The sequence below is a fragment of the Phaseolus vulgaris genome, chromosome 11 (assembly GCF_051622355.1).
Source record: "Phaseolus vulgaris cultivar YP4 chromosome 11, ASM5162235v1, whole genome shotgun sequence".
In the NCBI taxonomy this organism is placed as follows: Eukaryota; Viridiplantae; Streptophyta; class Magnoliopsida; order Fabales; family Fabaceae; genus Phaseolus; species Phaseolus vulgaris.
In genome coordinates, this window is record NC_143508.1 from 12,746,029 (window position 1) to 12,769,200 (window position 23,172).

Sequence of the window (23,172 nt, forward strand, 5' to 3'; positions counted from 1 at the left end):
TTCATCTGACACGCTTGCATCTTCAGGTAGTGGTGTCTGGTAATAACAGTAGCTATTTTGTATCTTATGCGTGTCAACTACTGAATTGTCTTCGTGTAGGGGTAAGCCAACAAACCATAATTTTATTGGTTGAAACTAGATGTGGAACCATCTTTCTGGCCATGCTTCTATTTGCAGGTGAAGGGTCAACTTTGATTTGCAAGTTACAACGAATCAGAGATGAATGAATAGTGATCAATTCAAAGATCAATGTTCATAAATTGAGGGGGTACTTTGCATTATGAGTTACAACACGCTTCGTGGTGTAAGTAATGGTCTAATAGATCAACACTTTTTGATATTATTATTACGATAAGACTCTTTTTAAAGTAATCTAGGAAGAACATGATTTCTTATACAGGGTTATTGTCCACACTCTAATCTGAAATTCTTTGAAGTCTCTTCCATTATTTCATGACTGTACAATAAATATCACTGTTCTTAGTTACCGGAAAAGATTAAAAACTACAGACACACAACTCATTCCTGTGCTGTACAGATGAGAAGATTACAGGAAAAAAAAAACAAAAATCCAAAAGCAAAGAAAATGTGTCATGACTCATGAGCATAGCTTTGGCAAAGATTTTGTATAACTATTGCCTGATGCTTTTGATTTTGTGATCTTTGCCATTTGAACTTGCATTTTCCTACAGAATTTCTCTAATTCCATGACCCTCCACTGCATTCCTTGTAAATGTGCTTTGAGTTTCTCATTATCTGTAGAAAGATCAAAATTGCCAGCATACAACACAACCTCTTCACTGGTTTTATCTTTCTTTACCTTTTGAGCAGCCCCACTGGAGCTGCAAGGTGAATCGTTGTATGAACTTGTACTGGGAGTAACATGGAGTAAATTTTTTAGCTTATATTGTTGAGAGATAAGAGCCTGAACTGCGGATTTTGAAGGAAATTTTTTGTTCTGAGATAGGTGTAGGCAAGCTTGGGGTGAAAGCTTTTCATAATTTAAAACGCAGCATATCTTCATTCTTTCTTCCTGTGACAATTGAGCATGTACCTATAACAATAATAGTCAGTTCAACAACTCAACCACACTATATTTGAATAGGCCATTAATTTAAAGGCAGATTCAATTTTCTCACTGCGCTACACATATATTATATAAGCATTTCCGATGAATTAATAGAACAAATCTCAGTCAAATACTTAAACATATGACTGAAGTCACATGTGTCCAAATTTAAATTAGAAAGTAACTCTTCTTGTAGATAATGTATTCCACATAAAAAAATCATTATGTATGGTAAGTTTGTTGACTGATGCAATAACTACTTGAAAGCCTTAACAAAGATGATTTCTTATCAGTTGACCATGTGTACAATGCATACAAATTAAACTTTATCTGAATCAAGTAGTAACCATATGACTGAAGTTAGATACTTCCAACATTAGAATTAAATTGGAAAGAATTATTAACTATTATACCTCAAGATACATGTCAATTGCATGGTAGATCTCATCATAAGAATCTCTTGCGGAATCTGGAAGTGCTGTGGCAAGAGCCAAGAACTTGGAAGTTTTCAAACAAGGATCAGGGGCTATTTCTGCTGTATACAAATCTATTAAACTAGCAACTTTCCTCATCCGAATGGGAGTGACTGGACCATTCCCTCGCCGCAAGAATGCCTTTAAAAATCTCAAAACAAGGTTCACATCATACAAGTAGCTTATTCCATAAGGAGATGGAACAAGCAAATTGTCCAAGGTTGCTTGATCCAATTGGGAACCAATCATAGTCTCCAACTTATTCCTGCTACATTTGCTTATATTTAAACCTAAAGTAACCCTCAGAATCCCAAACAAAGTCTTGCAAGGAACACAACTTAGATCCATATCAGAATGCATATCTATGACCATTTCTATTATCTTGCTCTTCTCATTTGTAGTAGAAGTGGAAAATTTAGCCTTCTGATAGTAGATAAGAAACCTGCTGATCAAAACATGGTCCATCTTTCGCGCAAGCATTGACTTAACCAACATTGCAACCAACAAGGGACTCAAAAAAAGGAGATCTTCAAACCACCATGTCAGACGAGTGAAACTTGTTTTTGCACTCTCAGTGCTCTTAGAGTCACATGAAAACCGAATCCAAGAACTATCTGTGGAACTAGTTGATGGACAGGGACTTGCTTCACTAGCCAAAACCAACCTCCCCACAATAGTGTCCAAGCATCTTTCTACCATCACCGAACAATCTAGAACTAGTAAATTCTGGCACTGCTTCAAAGCAATCAAAACATCTGACCAAGTCCAATAGTTGATCTCTTGGAGTGACTTTTCAGTTAGCTCCAACAAGTTAGATACATCAGCCACTGGTTCCTTCATTTCCATGTACTCAGCAGCACAACGCGCAAGGAACAAATTTGAAGGACTTATATCAGCTGTTCCATTATTGTAACAGAATTTTAACATAAGCTCAAAACCTTCTGCTCCTCCTGGAAAATCGTGAAATATTACTTTAAGCTTTCCTGTGGCACCACTAGACTTTCCAAATAATCTAGCAAACTTGTTTGAATACTGTGTAATAACACTCTGCAAAAGCACCCATTTAAGACCAAGCTAGATGATTAATAAACAATAGAAGAAATAATGCACCATGGAACAGCTAGATAAAAAAGAAATAGCAGCAAACTATTAAAGGGCAATTATTTTATTTTATTTGTGTGGAAAGAACAATTAGAGACAGTAGATTTAGTCAAATACCAAAATAACTGGCCAAAAACATGGAACAACTGGAGCACATAGACTAAAAAAAGGACAAGTAAAAAAGGGGAAACGGAGAGAATGAAGGGAAAGTTCCACTCCAATTAAAGCTCTGAAACCAAAAGAAGGGATTGGAGTCGTTATAAACAATAAATTATAAGTAAGTGTGAGCAGTAAGGACCCCTATTCAGAAATCATCTGGCATGGAAGGATATAGAAAGTAAATAAATGGCATGAAAGCAACCCTTGGTCTCTCTCAGAAAAAAATGTGAATAAAACAAACAAAACGAAGGTGAGAACATTTAAGGCTCGGAAGACCATAGCAGCAGCATTTAATGTGACATGCAACATGTAAAAATAAAAACAAAAACAAAAGATGAAAAGGTGACTCATGCTTGTGGTTAGTAAAAATGGAGATGGAAATTATTGCCGGGATGGACAAACAGAAGTTGCCCCACCTCACTGCTATGTAGGTGCAAATTAATGATAGGCGGAAAGCTACATACACGAATCATAAAGTAACTCAAGGTTTGCCACTACTACTAGCTAGAAAGCAGAAGAGAGAAAGAAAAATTAAAAATTGCAAAGTATAAAACCACTGAACCATAATTATTCTATATTCATGAGTATATCAGCATTTAGCATGAACTCACTGAACTGAAACCATCAACCAATTATGATGAAAAAACTAACCATGTGACTAGATCCTGACCCAATGGAAAAGGGAAAAAAAGAAGAAAGGGTTGATAATTTACAATAAAGGTAAAACATAGAAGAGGAATAAAAAATGAAAAAAGTGAATCATTGTCCAACAAAATTCTCCCTTTTATTTGGCGAAATTGTAACCAAAGTTTTGAAACAAAAGTTAATAAGATTTTCAAAACAGGAGTATTAAGCCAAACAATAAAGAAGATAGAGAAAGGGTTACCTTGTCCACCATGAAGGTCTCTTCTCCATTTACATCCACTTCAAGGTTGCAGCAGCAAGCTTCCATAACTTAAAACAAATAAAAACAGAAGAAAAAAAACTAAAGCACAAGAATACAAATCAAGGGTCTTCTGAATTGGCTTGCTGGGACTTATCTTACATGAAAGATAATCCAAGAAAGGGAGATGCATGAGAAAGCCAAACTGGGGAGGGAAGAGGAAGGGGAAGAAGGACTAACAAGATCATATTCTGAGACTAACAAAAGAAGACAAAGCAAAAGTGGTCACAACACTGGTCCTTGTAATGGGGTTGTACTAGTCAATTGGCGCAGAAGTAATGTGGTTCGCCACAGGACACAACAAAGACAAAGCTCGAAGTGAATGAGAAGCAACAAGGCATATAAAGACAGAGGGTGAAATATAATATGTGTAGACGGGTTATGAGTCAGAGAGAGCACACACCACAACGCAAGCAAGAGCAAGAGAGAGAGAAAATAATTATATTTTGGTGTGTGTGTATATAGATATAGATATCATAGATATTATTATACCATAATATAGCACCGAACCTTCTGACATTCCTGCAAAAATAATATTACTACTAGCCTCTTAAATAACAGCATATTTTATGACTAATTCTGATTTCTTTTTCCACAGCAAGTCAGAGAAAAAATTAAGAAAAATAAAACTTAGAACTTAAGCTTTATATCTGGCTTGACTCTTCTCTTGTTTGTTCCATCTTCACTGCTGCAAGAGTTTTATATATGTGCACCAACACCACCATGAGGGTCCAATATTGTAGTGGCCTAGGTGCCCCCAACACCTCTCACTTTTTCCTTTTTTCTGTCAACTATCATGTAATTGACCAAATTTACTATGCATACCTTTTTTTTCTGGGCATGTGCTTCTTCTGGGACCAATTCACGTTCTTTTATTTACCCCACCAAGCCACCAACCAGTTCCATCACTAGTTTTATAGTAATGATAGTATAGATAAATATTATATATATTGCAAAACTTAAAGCAAGCGTCGATATGTCCGAGTGGTTAAGGAGACAGACTCGAAATCTGTTGGGCTTTGCCTGCGCAGGTTCGAATCCTGCTGTCGACGTTTTTAATTGTTTTTCTTTTGTAACACTCGTCTTTATTTACAGAAGACAATGTTCTCTTTTTCTTAATTTATTATTTATCACTAATTCTATAGTAAAGTAAGAAAAGCTTTCCCTGTCCTTTTTATTGTTTTTTGGTAATGAATGTTGATAAAGTCTTCTATTTCTGTGAGTATATTGGATAACTATTTCCTCATTTAGAACTAGTTTATACACATTTTAAAATAAATTGGCCAAGTTATATGAGAAAATTTTAACAAAATTAGTTTATTCATATAATAATTTTGAATTTATATAAAAACTAAATTAGTATTTTTATACTTTTTGTTAGAAAGTTCTTATGGAAAATTTGGAGTTTGTTTTATAAACTTTGTTCTATTGATGTCATAGAAGGTGGTAGATAGTATTTTAATTTTTTAAAGAGATTTTTTTTTGTCTGTGTTGGGTGAATTGGAAGAATATATATAAATTCAATATTTATAAAAGTTTAAGTGTTAATAATTGTTCTTGTACAAAGGAATTGAGAGAATTTTTTACTGATTGAATAATTAACTCTTTTGTTTTGGTCGGTCTTTGCTTTCTTTCTTCGCTCCTTACTCTATTAACTCCTTCACTTTTGTCGGGCTTCACTTCCTTCCTTTGGTCCTTACTCTTTATCTTCAACTCTTGGTCGGGACGACACCTGCAAAAGTGTTCTGACGCTCAAGTAAGTTACATAGGAGGTTGTGGGGAGCAAAAAAACAATTTATTTTGTCTAATATATATTCTAAAGATTGCTCCTAAGGTTACTCATTTCATTTGGAGGTGTGCACAAGATAAGATGCCCACTAAACAAAACTTGTACAACAGAAGGTTACTGAATGCTGATGAGGTACAATGCCTTGTATGTTTTAAAGCATAAAAGTTCATGTATTAGATTCTATTTACTTGTGTAAAGGTGGAAAACTTATAAAAACACTATTATGCTTGGGTGAGAAGGGTATCTTGCTCTCCATGTCATATTATTGTTCACTGTTAGCAAAATGAATCTTGGATGGAAAATGCACATAGTAAAAAGATGTGGTATTTCATCTAGTGTGCATTCTTATGATGAATATGATAAAAAAGAAATGGAGTGGTGTTTAGAAATAAGATATGAGACGAGGAGGAATTGCTACAACAAATTAGCTATGTGGTATGGTCATGGATGAAGATTAAGATCAAATCTTTTAATTTCCCTTATTTGATGTGGAACTTCATCTTGGGTTTATGTTTGCTAGTTGGTTAAGGTAATGTGAGTGTCAATATTGTTGGGGGAAGCAAAAAGTTGTCAAGTTTTAGTAGTATCTTATATTATCTAGAATTCTATAAGAGTATATTGTTTCTCCTTTTGGTTTTGAGTTGCTATATTATAGTTGTTGAGCATATAACGTTAAGAAATGTTAGCTAACAAATGACAAGAAAGGTGATGATGTTTTTAAGAAGGGAATGGAGAAAGGTTTGTACATATGGTATTGGTATTGTAATTCCTGTTATGATGTTGTTGTGAGTACAATTATACAAGAAACATGGAATGTGTATGAAGGGTATTGGTGTTGGAATATAAGTTTATCAATTGGCAAAGACTTAAAGTTTGATCTTAGAGGAGAATCCTTCACAATTTATGTACTAATAGGGTATGTAACAAATGCAACAAGTTGTTTTGTTTGGGTGTGTTTTCTATTGACTTGCATTATGCATTATCACAAGGAATGTGTTTGGTTTTTTAGGGAATTCTTTGAATTGTATGTCGTTATGCAATGGTGGAGGATAAAATGCATTCAACTAGTTGTGTGTTTTTGGTGCAATATACCTTGGTCCTCATGTTTACGTGTTATGACAAGTATTTGATATTGTGGATACAACTTATACTTTTCCTTTAGTCATAAATGAAGTTCCTCTAATAAGTCTGTGATGGAAGGTGGTGAAGGATGGTGAGAAGTTGTAATGGTTTTGAGGAGAAGAGGTTATGATGGGGTGGTGAAGTAATTATGAAAAGCAAATTAAACATTAATGCTCATTTTTTGTGTCATTGCATAGAGTTGTTATAGTGAGTTTGCAGTGTAGCTACTATGAAGCTAATACAATTTACTTGTGAAGTTATTAAAGTGACGCATGATCCTAAAATCATGGTGTGTGGTTGTTAAGATGCTAATGAAGATGTAACAAGAAGGTAAAAAAGGAATTGAGAAGCTATTATACAAATCAAGAAATTATGGTGATATATTTTGGTAAAATGGTTGAATGAGTAAAGATTATATGGTCACCACATTTGACCATAATAAGGGAGTGGTCCAGGGATTTTTACACTTTGAAAAAGTTAAGCAAGAGCGATCTTAGATTATAGTTAAAGCTTCATTGGGGGTGTGGAGGCCATGCAAGCTAGAAGACTATATTTGAGGGTTACCCCAAGTCATATGAAGAAATGGTATAGATTATTAGATCTTGGCTAGTAGGCTCAATGGATCATTACAATGTGTGGTTGGGGTTGTTATGGATAATGGTGTCTTTAGTGAATGAACAAGTTGTAAAATGTGCATTTGAAGTTGAATTATGGAAGTTAAAGGTGTCACCAAATATAATTTTTCTAGATGAATCAAGCAAATAGTTATGTTCATTCTAGGCACAACAACAATAAACTATATCACATATTTTTTCGCAAGAGTTATGTCTAAGTGTTATGTATAACTAAACTTTAAGATAATGTATCGTTAAGATTTGATATAACATTTCATACAGTCAATGTGCTTCAAAACTAGTAAAAATAAATAAAACTAAAGCATTATTTGATGTTCAATTGTATAGTGTATGTAGTTAAAAAGAAATAAACATGTTTGTTTAAAGTGATCTATTTTATAATGAGGCTCTACTACATGACCTTTTTTTCTCTACATGATTTTTCCTAAAAGAATACATAAATAATTTTTCTAACTCATTCACACATGATTCCTTTCAAATCATGGTTGTTTGTTATTTTAGTTGGGAGAAAAGTTGGAATGAAAGGAAGTCTTGAGATATTTAAAATAAATTAATTAGTGAATTTCTCACATGAGGTAGTTATAAATTCAATATTGTGATTTAATGGAGAATGATAATGTGGGTTAGATCATGCAAGTTGACACATCAATCCATAATAAAATAATACAAGGTGAATTTAGTAGTTTAGTCTCCTAACTTACATAGACTCATTCCCATAATAATACAAGGTGAAAAAAGTGTGGACTAACCTTTTTCATATAAATCATATATTTTTTTTTCTTTTTTAATAGTTTATTATTATGTATAATTATTTATACGTTGAAAATGTATGAACATTTTTATTCATTACTTCAACCATGTCATATTAGTATATATTCATTATTTTATTATTATCATATTAATATGTCTTGTATAATATTTTTTTTACTTGTAATAATAATAAAAATTTAATATCTAAATTTGTATTTTACTGGTTTAATATCACTTTGCTTGTAATAAATATTTAAATTTTATATATTCAAATTTAAGAAGAAAAAATTGTTAATAATCTTCTTGAGTTAATAGTAAATGAAATTCACAATAGACTAAAAATAAGCTAGTTCATATTACAACCTCTAGTTAAATAGCTTAATTAATGTAAAAAGGAAAGATATAAAGACTAAGGCACTGTTTGTTTCCGGATGTGATTAAGGAGAAGGGAGGGGCGAGTGGGTGAAATTCCTGTTTCGATCTGTGTATTTGAAGATGTGGGTGCGGATGAGAGAGTGAGGTGGAAAACTTTTTTCCTCATCGTAAAACTGAGAAGATTTGGGAGGATTATAGGTGGCAAAAAGGACACAAATAGCATTTTACTTTCGTACCCTTTAAACACTTTGGGCACATGTGAATGGGTTTACAATGTGTTACACAATAACTTTTCTTCTTTATTACACTGTTTAGTGCTATAAATTGCAAAAGAATCTTGACCAAAAATTTATTTTGACCAGTAGACCCTGTAAATGTGAAAGTGAACTTGTGTTTGCTATAAATGAAATTAGGTTTGATAGTTATGTTTGTTGTGCCTAAAACGAACGAGAGAGAAGTGGATTGAGTAAGAGAAAACTCACTAGTTTGAGAAAGGAGAGCGCATTAGTTTGTCTTCATTTTTTTGAATTTTCCAGAATCAATTTTCCTATTTTTGTACATGGTGCATAATCGATTTTCCATTTTTTCAAATGGTGCAGAATCGATTTTCCATTTTTCCAAATGATGCAGAATCATTTTTTGATAGAAGTGATTTGGGATAATCGATTTTGTGGATTTTAAAGGTAGATAGAGAGTCGATTCTCCTTTATGTGAGAAAAATGTTTGATTCTGATATGTTTTTTTATTTTTTCAGATTGAATCTTGGGCCTCTTGAAGCATCTTGGGTGTGCTTATTTGCTTCTCTTCAACACACGATTTCTTCTTCTTCTTTCCGGTGCTCTTCACCCTTCAAGTAAGTTTTTTTTTTTTTCTAAATGTATTTAGAGTTTTTTATTATTATGTGTTGTTACTGTTTTTAATTTTTAAAAATGTATTTACATTCTTTCTCTATATATTTTTATTTTTAATAAATATATTTATATTCTTTTATATGTGTTTATTGTTTAGTTTATTTTCTTGTTTACGAATTTTTTATGAATGTAGTTACTTTTCTTTATTATTATTATGTGTTTATGATTTTTTATTTTTTTAATGTATTTATTTATTTTTATTATTATGAGATTATTGGTTTTACAGTTTTTTATTATTATGTTTACGGTGTAGTTTTTTATTTTATTTTATGATTTTACTGTTTTTATTTTTTATATTATTACGTGTTTAATGTTTTTAATTTTTTTATTATTACGTTTTATGTGTTTTTTTCAGTGTTTATTATACACTTTTTTGTTAGGTATTTACTTGTTTACAAATTTTTTTAGGTATTTACTGTTTTGTTTATTTTTTTTATGTGTTTATCATTTTTAATTGTTATAAATGCATTTACATTTCTTCATGTGTTTATTCTTTTTAATTTTTATAAATTTATTTATATTTTCTTCTTATTATTTTTTTACTGTTTTTATATTTTTTATTATTTTGTGTTTACTTTTTAGTTTTTTATTCTATATTTTTAATTTTTATATATATATATATATATATATATTTTGTTATTATGTCTTTATTGTTTTTAATTTTTTATTAACAAGATACTATTTAATTTTTTATTAACAAGATACTATTTAATTTTTTTTATATGTTTACTTTTTTTAATCTTAATAACTGTACTTGAATTTTATTTTAGATTTTTCCTGTGTTTTTTATTTTTTTTTACTATTAACTGTTTTTAGTTTTTATAAACTTTTATTTGTTTTTTATTATGTGTTTTATGTATTTAATTTTTATATATGAATTTACACTTTGTTTTGTTGTAATAATTGTATTTAATTTTTTTTAGGTTTTTATTGTTTTGTTTACATTTTTTATGTATTAGTTCTTTTTAATTTTTATAAATGTATTTACATTTTTTTTTTACTTTTTATTATGTGTTTACTATTTATAAGAGTGTGTTTGGATTGTGTTATCTTAAAGTGAATTTATGAGAAAAGTTTATTGAAACTTGTGAATGATGTGATGGTTGTGAGAATATTTTTATTTTTTTAAAAGATATAAAATGTAAGTTTACAAATTTACTCTTATTTTAAAAAAATATTAAATAATAAAATGAGATATTTGTGTATAAATTTGAGTTAATTAAAATTTTGTAAATTATTTTCAAAAGTTTTTAAGAACTCACTTTGGAAAAATACTGATTATGTAAATTTGTAAAATAAAAAAAAATGATTATAAAAATAATTGTGTTTGTAATCAAAATAAAATTTTAATATTCATAATTAAAAAAATTAAATGAAATTTTTTAATATTCATAACATTAAAAAATTTCAAAACATAAAAATTACCAATTTTTTAAAATTGTTGGAAAAATAAAAATTATTAGATAAAACTAAACAAAATTTAATATTTATAGCTATAAAAAATTAATTAAAAAACATTTTTATATTAAATTTAATAATAATTTAATTTTTATATTTATTTTTTATTGTAATGATATAATTTTTTATTAATAGTATTATTAAATGTTTTTTAAAAATAAAATTAAACTCAAATTATTATTATTATTAATATTATTATTTTTATTTAATAATTTATTAATAATTAATAATTTTTTAATTTATATTCATTATTATTATTTTTAAATAATTTTATAGGTTTATTACTATTTTATAAATTAATTTTAAATATTATTATTATTATTTAGAAAATTTAATATGTATATTAATAATATTAGTAATAATAATTATTGTTATTGTATAAATATAAATATATTATTATTATTATTATTAATTTTACTATATTTTATTATATTATTATATAGTAATATATAATTAATTATATTATAAAATTTATAATATAATGGATTTTATTGTAAGTTTTATATACATAATTCATTATTTATAAATTATTTATATAAACTTATAACATAATCGATATTTGTATTATGTTATAGATTTATATAAATTATCGATTATGTATATATTTTTATAATATAATTAATTATTTTATTTTTATAATGTTTATAATATTTTTTACAGATAAATATAATATTTTTATTTATTATAAATATACTTAATATTTTAATTTATGATATAGTTAATTATGTTATATAATGAATGAAGAAAAAAAATTAAGGACAAGTTTGTATTAAAATTTGGATGTATTAAAATTAATATTAAACAAAATTATCAACAATGGACAAATATGAATTTTAATGTAAATGTAAGTATTATTACATTGTTTTCTTCGCACATCTTTGTTATTTGCAATGAAATTTGTTTTTACAAATCTTGGAAATCCAGGCTCGCATATCCGTTGAAATAAACATATCACTTTTTCACTTACGCGCAGAGTATATCATTAGAAGCAGACATTGCATTAATGTAACTTTTGTTGTTATAACATATCTATTTTTGGATTTGGTATATAGTTGACCCACAACTCTTTGCTACTTGTGTAATTTATTATAACTCTGTCGATTAAAAAAATATCACTATAGGACTTTAGTCTTAGTTGTTTCAAAGGAGTTCAAGAAAAACAAGAATATGATATCTACTTACTAATTCTTGCATGATTTTTTTTTCTAGTGTAAGAAAATAGTTAACTTCTCATATAACTAATGACTTTCTTATTTTAAGTTATATAGTGACTTGGTTAATTTGCAAACCTCGCCATGCTTTCATGGAGTAATACTAGGAGGTAAAACCATGTAAATCTCCTCACTCAAATCGTTATGCAAAAAAACATTGTCAATGTCCTGTTGCTTAAGATACTAATCTTTGACTGCAACAACGACAAGGATAATCCAAATGGTTGTAAGCTTAGTCACTGGAGAGTGTGTTTCAAGGCAATCAACTCTTTCATGTTGAGTAACCCTTTGCAACTAATCGAGCTTTGTATCTTGTTGGAGATCCCACATCGACTAGAGATTAGAGCCTTTCATTGTATATAAGTGGGTGCAAACCTCAACCCTATGAGCCGGTTTTATGGGGTTGAGTTAGGCTTAAAATCCACTTCGTAATATATCTTTCAATCTCATCATTAGCCTTACGCATGATTTTATAAATCCATTTACATCCAATGAGAGTCAGCAAGAAGGACCATAATTTTCCAAGTATTGTTGACTTCTATAACCCTGATCTCTACTTCCATGGTATTTATCCACTCAAGAAGAATAATTTTCTTCATATGTTTAAAGCTCAATTTGATTTGAAATAGAGAGAATGTAATTCATATAATTGTTAGATAATTTTTTGGATGATAGAACAACATCAAGCAGATAGCTAAACTGATTGTGACTTTATGTGACAGCATTCTGTGATGACATCAATAGTTGATGATTATAGTCCTTTAGAAAGGTTAGTGCTTTGCGCACCCATGTTTATCATATATTTTCTTCCAATAAAACTCATGAGCATTATCTATCATAATAATCTTGATACTTTTGTTAAATTGATTATGAACATAAGACATGAAACTAATTAACATACTTCTCATTTCACTTTTACTTTTCATCAAATAAACTCACATGTGTCTAGTATAATCATCAACTATCATGAGAAAAAATTTAAGACCGTGTTGGAGGGAATATTAAATGGCCCCTAAATGTTAATATGAATAAGATCAAACGAATTAGTAAGGTAGAATTACTAAGTGAGAAAGGCAATTTGTGTTGTTTGGCTAAATGACAAGAATCACAAATGTTAGTTTTATCATAATGTATACCAACATGCCTATATATACATTCATATCAATTTTAGCAAAGAAGATTATGTTATGGTTATCAGTGACAGAAAAATGAAAGCCCACTATGTAGATTAATTTGTCCAGCCATCTTGGATGTATTTTTCTATTGTATCTGACAAGTATTTTGTGAAAAAATGAGTTGGCAATTTAACGAGGATGTAAGGCAGACAAAAATAATATTAATGGTGAATTCAAGTATGTACAATACATCACATATTATAAGTTTTCTTGATTGAAAAATAGTTTCATCTCGCTTAACAAAAACTTGTGTATTATTTGGAAAAGTAACACATAGGTTTGATTTCATGATAGCTTATAAAGAAAGACAAAATAAGTAACATGATCATATGCATCGGTGTCAAGTATCCAAGAGTCTAAAACGATATTACCTTTCGCATTTAGTTGCATAGAACACTCACCAATAGTGTTGTTGATCAATATTTCTTTAGTGTTTGAAGATTGAAAAATGTCAACTAATTGTTGTATTTGTTCAGTAGTTTAGGTATTCAAAATTTGATTATTGAAAAAATGATTCTATAGAGATTGAGCCTTTTATGGGACATGTTCATTAATCTCAATAACATTAGTGACGTAATGCTCTTTTGTTTCATCTAGGGAGGAATCTTGTGCTTTCAATAGCATTCACTTTCCACATGTTTCATATTGTTGCAATATTTACATTGTTTACCAAAACTTCTTCCTCTGCCTTTTCCATAATTTCTCCAACCATAAACCATGTTGTTATTTATACCATTTATTCTTTGACTTTGTTTTTTAACATTATTGATTAACCCTTTGATTCTACACTAATATTATCATTTAGTTGCCTTTCATGTTGAAGTACCGAAGAAAAAACTCGATTAATGCTAGGTAAGAGCTCCATGTACAATACTTGTGTTTTCACAGTGTTGTAAGTTTCTCTCAATCCTTTCAAGACTCGTTCAGATTCTTTGTATTCTACAATGGTTTTAACAAGAATGCAACTGCATTTAATACTACAAAAATAGGTTGGCACATTTTGTATCCAACTCTTCTTATGACATCATTGAATATGTATAATAATTTGTGATACTTCTTTCGTCTTGCTTGATAGAGTTAACTTCTAGAATCAAATCGGATATGTGAAATTGATTACTCTTTGAGAATCTCTTCTTTAAGTCTTCCCACACTTCCTTCGCATGATCAACATATACAACACTCTATGCAATTTGCGCAGTTAATGTCAGAGTGATCCAATAAATAATCATTACGCTTCATTGTTCCCAACCTTCATATAGATCATTTTCATGTAATGGTTTTAAGATTTCTCCGTTCACGAATTTGTTTTTGTTTTTACACACCCTGGACTCTCTTCATTGCTCTGATAGTTTGTTCCATCAAGCTATGGAGTCACGAGAGTTATCCCAGGATTCTTGCCTACATGCAGGTAGAAGGCGCTCGAGGTCTAAGAAAAATTCATAATAAAGAAACAACCGAAAGAAAATTAGAGTATGGAAGAAGCACAAGAAACCAACAAGAAAAAAAATAGAGAAAAAAATAAATAAAGTCGACAAAGCAGAGCGGAACGAACCCATTCTGATACCATAACAAGTTTCTGCATTATGGTTATTTGAAAGTTCTATGCAAGAGTGAAGAAAACAACAAAAGAAAAGATAACAAAAGAGTGATAATGACCCATATATTATTTTTGCATGCTAACATGAAATACATACACACAAAAAAAATTTAAAATAGAAACAAAATGGCTAAAAATCAATTTGGTCCATTAAACCAAAATTAGGACATAGAAAAGTAACAACAATGAGATAATAATAATAAACTAATAAAGTAAATAAACTTATAACATAAATATAAATAGAACCAATAACATAAAGAATAACTCTTATTAAACTAAGATGATTTAAAAAATAACATTCATAAAAACCGTATTAACTAGTATTATTGGTGTGAGCTTAAATCTTCTAAAAACGTTGAAGTCATTATATTCAATAATTTCGTTTTCACAACATACTATAGTGGATTAAGAATGAAGAACAAAGTCCTCTTTAATTTTACGAAGCAACATATTATAATATTGAAAGATTGGTAAAGAGACATGGTTAGAGTGAAGCAAGATGGTTGAAAACGTAAACAAAATTTGATAACTTGAAACTTGGATGAAATTGAATATCTAATGCCTCGCCCACACTTGAAAAAAATCTTTAATGTGGCATGTGAAAATGAGGTGTGTAGACCTTTGGATTAAAGACAAAAGTGGGAAGTGATGGCGATGAGACGAAGGGGGTTGACAAAGGTGAATGGTGAAAAAGTTCAAACCAGAGAGAGAATCGTGAAGAAGATGAGGACAATCACAGAACGTGACATGAGAAAGTCGTATAGGGTCAGAATCTTTACTTCATAATTTACAATTTTTTTTTGTCTGTCAATCTTTTTTGTCTTGTCCAAGTTTTTTTTTAACCTTTTTCTCTATCAAAAACCCAACCCCTTTCATCAAATTAGACAAACTGACATGTCAGGTTTGGATTAATATTTCATTGGCTAAGCAACCTTTTATAAAGATGGGGTGTTTTCCATGCCCTGTTCTTCTCAATAAAAACTCTAACTTTTCTCTTCTTTCTTTTTTGTTTATAGAAAAATATAATATTTTCATTGCTAACACAAGTATTTGAGAAAAAAGAGTTAACTCACAGCTCTCATCAATGCTATGTATATGCATCCCTGCACAACTATGCGAAAAAAAGTAAGAAGTTTATGAACTGCATTAAAGTTAAACACGAGACATTATCTTATGAGCCTATGGTCATTTCATTCATTCATAGCTTCTTATTCAATGTGTAATTAATAATAATAATAGTTACATTATTTAATATTATTCACATATTTATTTATTTCATTAATGGGTGGTTGATTTCTGATTTTTTTTTATTGATTAAAGCTGAAGAAATATCAAGCATGAAAATTATCCTGGTTTTCAGATCAAGGATGGGAATAATATGAGCAATGGGGACTCTCTCATCATAATTTGAGTCTCACTATCATTTCTTTTTCTTTTTTGCTTTTTCGTTTTTCTAGAAACCTCACTATCTATTTCAAAAAGTGAAATTAGTAAAAGATTAATAAACATATAAAATAGGTTGTACTGTTATTCACAAACCGACCTTAGCTCAGTTGGTAGAGCGGAGGACTGTAGTGGTAATATCCTCAGATATCCTTAGGTCGCTGGTTCGAATCCGGCAGGTCGGATTTTTTTAATCTTTTTCCCATTCAGTTTTGGTTTTATCATTGTGATATTTGTATTTTATTTATGATATCTGCAATTTTTCAAGTTTATTTATTTGTCCATTTTGATTGTGTAGTATAACCACAAATAAAAGAAAATAGAATTTCAGGATTTAAATTTCAGAAATTATTTGATTTTTTACAATTCTAGAATTATTTGACTAGTTTCGGTAATAAGGGTATCATTACAAAATGCATCAAAATTAAAAGTGCCAGTAGAGAAAAAGAAAAGGCAAAAAAAAGCCTCTACTCACAAAATTCTTGTAGTTCCATATGGGCCACCTCTATTGAGCTATGTTTCTGTCCGTCCACGATATGCTGAAATATAGATTTTGTTTCCTGCACCTCCACAATTACTACCTGCATTATTAAAATATCCGTCCTATCCTTATTATGTTATTAGAAAGTGGGATCCTTCGCTCAGAGTCTTGTTACTTTGAGGTTAGTCAAACTACAACATTCCATAGAGTTTTGATGGTAGTGGTGATAACGGTTTTAATGGCTCAAATTGTTTAGAACAATCCGCGGATAGAACAAATTGTTTAGGTTCTCTCTTCATGCTTTCAAGAGAAGGTGCTCTTGCAGGACTGGGTATCGAACTCGGTAAAACATGGAAGAGCTTATTGACTCATATGGAAAAAGTAGGTGAACGTGGATCGAATGTTTTAAAGTTCAAATCAAATAAAATAGATTGGATATAAATTTCATATACATTTTAATTAGATCAAATTTATTTGGTTTTTTTTTTTTAAATCCGTTTAAAATAGATTAAATCTAGATTAAATTCACTTTGTTAATTAGATTAAATTTCATGTGGGATCGATCTGGTATAGGAATAACTCAACTCAGCCTCGGTCTAATTGACTCGAAGTTGACTCCACTTGACCTGATCCAGCTCGACATAGGTCTAGGCCAACTCGGCTCAACCTGGATCTAACTTATTAGGCTCGACCTGGACCCAAACTAACTTAACCTGAGCCTAGGCCAATTAGCCTAACTCGACTCTATCTGGGTCCAACTCAACTTAACTTAACATGGGCTCCGACTTGCGTGGTTGAACCTAGGCTTGGGCCGACTCGGCTCAACATGGGCCCAGACCGACTCGGCTCGACTTGGGCTTGAATGGACTTGGCTTTACATGGGCCGGGACGACTCAGCTCCACCAGGACTTGGGTTGACTCGGGTTTACCTGGGTTTGGGCCAAGTAGGTTTGACCTGACACGCTTTGACTCTTCTCCTTGTGGGCTAGTGATAAGTGTCTAATTTCAGTAATATTTCATATTAAAATATAGACACTTATGAGGATTTATTGCTAATTTACATATAAAATAATCCCTAATTTATGAATTTATACCTTTTTACATTTTTTATGATCTTTATTTGAATAAGAGTATTTTATTCCCAAATTTGGTGTTAATTGCAGATTTCTAAGGAAGATTGGAGATTTGGATTAAAGATGAATGATTTGAGCTAAAAAGATAAAGATAGAAGGTCCCAGAATGAAAAAGATGCAAAGAAAGATTGGGCCTTTTTTATGTTTTATCATTTAGCTCATTAGCGCGACACAATAAACAACCTAACCCTAGAAAAGTAGGATAAATAGAGGGCTAGAGGCTCAACCTTAGTGTGCCAGATTGAGAGGAAAACACCATAGAGTGAATTGTAAGCCAATTGGGAGAATGGAAGGTGATAGAAGTATGCGTGGCTAATTCTACCCTTTGGGATTGAGAGTAATCTGCTCAAACTCTTATGTATTGAGGTGATATTTTATATATTAATATTCAGTTCTTGATTGATTATTGGTATTGTTGTTTTACTTTTAATTTTCCGTGACAAATTGAGAATCTTAAATCTGACCGGGAGGTATTTTTAGGGTTCGGACCTAAACAACAATACTTAACATATTTGAGTGCTAGGAATATATTTGAAATGTTAATTGCTATTAAACGTCTGAGCTTCGTTCTAAGTTGTTCTTATAATTATGCGAGGGATCGATAGTTAGGGGACATTCTTAAGGATTTTATATGCGAGGAATCGATATAAATGATTTTTATACGGGCATCAATTTCAATCAAAGAACTTAATATATTGACATGCTAATCAAAATACATGAGAGTGAGAGAGATGAAACTAATCCTTATTTTTCCAATTGAAACAACTAATTCTTTGTTTGTTTTCTTATTGATCAATGCCAACACAATTAATTCAAAACTCTTTTAATTGTTCTGTTTTTATATTTAGCGATTATTGTACTCGATAATTCATTGTTCCTTGTGGGATCGATATCCGTCCTTAGGGACAATTATTACTTTTGACAAGCGCGGTGCACTTGCCGTAAAAAGTCATCAGCTAGCTCAACCTGAGCACGGGCCGACTCGTCTCTACCTGGGTTCGGGTTAACTTAGCTTAATCTGGGTCTAGGTTGACTAAGCACGATATGGGTTTGTATCAACTTAGCTCGACTTGGACTCGGGTTGACTCGATTCGACTTGGGCTCGAGTCGACTTAGCTCGACTTGGTCCCAAGTCAACTCGGCTCGACTGTGCTGAACTTGGTTGCATGTCATCTTGGCTTGACCTAGGCTAGACCGATTTGACTCGACCTAGGCCTAGATCGACTTGGTTGGACATGAGCTTGGGCAGACTTAGCTCGACCAAGGACCAAGATAACCTGGTTGACCTTAGCTCAAATTGTGAACCAAAGGTTAAAATTAGTCTATAGTTTGTGGTCGATTAAAATTGACATAATTGTACTTTAAAATAAAAAGTAACAATAAAAAATTGACTTTGAATCTTATACAACACAGATGACATCCATAAGATCAATTCCATTTTCTGAAGGTTCTATCATATTTGAGTTAGATGGCAGGGTAAGAACCTTATCACAATGAGATTCCAATTATCTGATGAAAAAAATCTTATTCCACATATATAATCCCTTCTTTCAAAAGCAATAATTATTTAGAAGAAAAATTTGTAAGATGAATTTTATAATGATTAAGGTTCCATGCATTTTAAGTTCCCATTTTGTCAAACTTCTTTAATAATGTCTATGGAGCTTTCCACTACAAGGCATCAGCGAAAATATATACTATAACTAGCTTTGAAAACTTGAACCAAACAAGATAACTGGACTGCTTGAATTCCACTAATGACTTATCTATGGCAAGTGCACTGCGTTGTCAGAAGTAATAATTTATCCCTAAGGACGTATATCAAACCCATAAGTAACAATTGAATAATCAAGTAAAAGATTCACTAAATAGAAAATAGAATAATAAAGTTTGTTGGAGTTTGTTAAAATTGCAATGATTAATAGCAAAACAAGTCAAAGAGTTTGTTGCTTCAATTGGAAAAATAGGGATTGGGGTTCATCTTTCTCACTCTTTTGTATTTTGATTAGCATGACAATATTGTATCCTTTGATTGATATTGATGCTCGTATAAAAATCATTTATATATGATGACATTCTACGAAAATATAAAAATCATTGTATTGATGTATTTTAATGATTTCCTGTTAGATTGTCTACTATATACTATAGACAGTATAAACATAGACTGCCTATACTCTATAGACTGTCTATATTATGAATGTAGACTATAACATGAGATCATCTGTAAAAAAAAGTGCAAAAGGAAGAAGAATTGAAAACATATCCATACTGACTACATTTGAAAATTAAAAAATTACTTGGTACGGATCAACATGTCATCTCAAGTAACAAAATCTACAATAACATATGTCAACTTTGGATATCATTGACAAAATAGGGTTCACATATACAAAATATCTAAATAGTTATAAACCTTGACCTTACCTTGACCTTGACCTTGACCTTACCTTATCTAAATAGTCTCAAGTACATTCATGTGCCCTATATTCATTATCTAATGTGTTATAAGATATTGAATGCACAAGATCAACATCATCTAGCCCGTCCCACACATCAACCTCTTTTGATATCCTTGTGTATGAACTTAGTGTATTCATCATACTCCTGCCCCCAAAAAATATATTAAAGGATACAGATACCAGAGTTATAGAAGGATCCTAATATTAATTGGGTGTCTTTTCTAATTATCCGTTGTTTCTCTTTATAGAAGAGAATAATTTGGTGTCTTTTCTAATTATCAGTTGTTTCTCTTTATAGAGATGAATAACCTTTATTTTTTCTTTGCGTGTTATGATTCTAGTATTTAATTATTGATTCTTTCCCTCTTTAGTTAAACCTAGAATGAGTGTACTACTTGTATATATTCAGACCATTTGTTTTTATTTGAATAACAAGAAAATGAGATATTCATTCTCATATCCTTTACCTTCCTTTTACTCTTTTATTCATCTCTGTTCTATTTCATAATATGGTATCAGAGCCATTTCGAGCATATCCTAGCGAGTGTTTGTGTTGGGCCTATTGTGCCACCTGCTATCGGGCCACTATCGGACCACCCATAATATATAGTCTCACGCACGAGTTGGCAGTCTCGGCGTGAGAGGGGTGTGTTGGAGATCTCACATCGACTAGAGATTAGAGTCTTTCATGTATATAAGTGGGTGCAAACCTCACCTCATTGAGCCAATTTTATGGGGTTGGGTTAGGCTTAAAGTCCACTTTGTAATATGGTATCAGAGCTCCATGTTAGTTCATCAGATAATTCATCCTTGAATAGAGTTTACTCTCTCATTACACAACAAGAGAGACAAGTTTTTGGTGATCAATCCAAGGCAATGATTGCTACTAGCAAAGGAGGTTATAAAAACAATGTTATGACCTATGGCATGGGTGGTGGATATGGAAGAGGAAGTTATGGAAGAGAATATAGTTCCAAAATTTGCAGTTATTGTGGAAAGACAGGGCATACCATTGATACATACTATAAAAAGCGTGGTTTTCCACTTCATTTCAAATTTAAAAATCAGAATCATCATCATAGTCATGCAGCCTTTCACAATACAAATTTTAACAATAATGAGCAGAATGATGAAGGTTCAAAGTCAGAAGTGGAGTCTCAACAAATTGGTTTTACTCCTGAGCAGTATCAAACATTGTTAGCTCTTTTACAACAGGTCAAATCCAGTGACAATGTTTCTAGTCAAGTCTCTATTATTCCTTCCAACATGACAACACAAACTGGTAATAACTCTATTTCTTCTTATAGTTCTTGGATTATTGATAGTGGTGCTGCTGATCACATTTGTTCATCCTTAACTTACTTCACTTCATATCATCAAATTGATTCTATTTATGTTAAATTACCAAATGGAAATCAAGTCATTGCCAATTATTCTGGAAGTGTTTTTCTCAATCAAAATCATGTCATAAACAATGTTTTATATATTCCTTGTTTCACTTTTAATCTTCTTTCAGTAACAAAATTGATTGATAGACTATCTTGTGTTCTTACCTTTGATTCTAATGGTTGTCACATTCAAGACAAAACTCCTTGAAAATAATTGGTTCTGCTAAGATGCAAGATAGACTTTATATACTCAGGATCCCATCTTACCAGAAATTTCAAATTAAACCTCTTGAATCTACACACACCATCAATACTGTTAATGTCAGTGCTAGTGATCTAGAAACCCTTTGGTATTTCGATTAGGTCATATTTCAAAAAAATGTATTGATGTTATCAAGAATAAATTTCCTTTTGTTAAATATAACAAATCTTTTGTTTGTGATGTTTGTCATTTTGCAAAGCAAAAAATACTTTCTTTTCCTATTAGTACATCTAAATCAAAAAAATGTTTTGATTTGATTCATGTAGATGTTTGGGGACCATACTCAATACCATCAATTCATGGTCATAAATATTTCTTGACCATAGTTGATGATTATTCGAGGTACACATGAATTTTTCTTTTGAAACAAAAATCTGAAGTTCTTAAGGTTTGGGAAATTTTTGTTATTTTTGTTCAAACACAGTTTGAGACAACAATAAAAATATTAAGAAGTGATAATGGAACTAAATTTTTCATGACTAATTTTTTTGTCAGTAAAGGAATAATACATCAAACATCATGTGTCAATACTCCACAACAAAATAGTATAGTTGAAAGGAAACATGGTCATTTATTAGATGTAGCAAGAGCTCTTATGATACAATCTCATTTACCCAAAATTTATTGGTCATATTCTGTGATACATGTTGCGCATATTATAAACATGCTTCCCACACCTGTTTTAAACTATTTTTCTCCTCATGAAATGCTTTTCAAAACTGATGCATATTTTAATGGATTAAAGGTGTTTGGTTCTTTATGTTATGCTAGCACTTTGTCTATAAATAGAAGAAAATTTGATCCAAGAGCATCAAAATGTGTTTTTATTGGTTTTCCAAGGGGGACAAAAGGATATATTTTGTTGAATATTCAATCAAGAGAAATTTTTGTGTTTAGGGATGTTGTCTTTTATGAACATGTTTTTCCATACCAAAGGGTTCAAGATACTAGTAATGAAACTAATAGTCCCGATATTGATGATCAAATTTTGTTTGCTGAAGATCAATTTGTCTTAAGTCAGTCATCACAAGCCATTCTTGCACCTTGTGACAATACACCTTGTGATAATGTTGAAAATAGCAGTGATAATAATTGTGATTCACAAATTGAGGTTTCAGACGTAGATTGTTCCTATATAGACCAAAATCTCAATGAAAATCATGATATAGAATAAAGTTCTGAATCAGATCCATCTGTCCGAATGAGCACAAGAATAAAAAAAACCACCTAAGTAT

The 23,172-nt window shown here is 30.7% G+C and overlaps 1 protein-coding gene and 2 non-coding genes across 3 annotated transcripts; 2 read left to right on the plus strand and 1 right to left on the minus strand.

Moving 5' to 3' along the window:
- Positions 1–417: 417 nt before the first annotated feature.
- LOC137826488 (Phototropic-responsive NPH3 family protein) lies at positions 418–4,589 on the minus strand. The gene is made up of 3 exons (XM_068632468.1): positions 3,689–4,589; positions 1,483–2,589; positions 418–1,054 (listed from the first exon to the last, which is right to left on the minus strand). The coding sequence occupies exons 1-3, from the start codon at positions 3,752–3,754 to the stop codon at positions 599–601; spliced, it is 1,629 nt and encodes a 542-aa protein (XP_068488569.1). The 5' UTR covers positions 3,755–4,589; the 3' UTR covers positions 418–598.
- Positions 4,590–4,715: 126 nt separating this feature from the next.
- TRNAS-CGA (transfer RNA serine (anticodon CGA)) lies at positions 4,716–4,797 on the plus strand. Its single transcript has one exon. It is a non-coding gene; the product is annotated as a tRNA-Ser (tRNA).
- Positions 4,798–16,306: 11,509 nt separating this feature from the next.
- On the plus strand, positions 16,307–16,396 carry TRNAY-GUA (transfer RNA tyrosine (anticodon GUA)). Its single transcript is given in 2 exon segments — positions 16,307–16,343; positions 16,361–16,396. It is a non-coding gene; the product is annotated as a tRNA-Tyr (tRNA).
- The last annotated feature ends 6,776 nt before the right edge of the window (positions 16,397–23,172 follow it).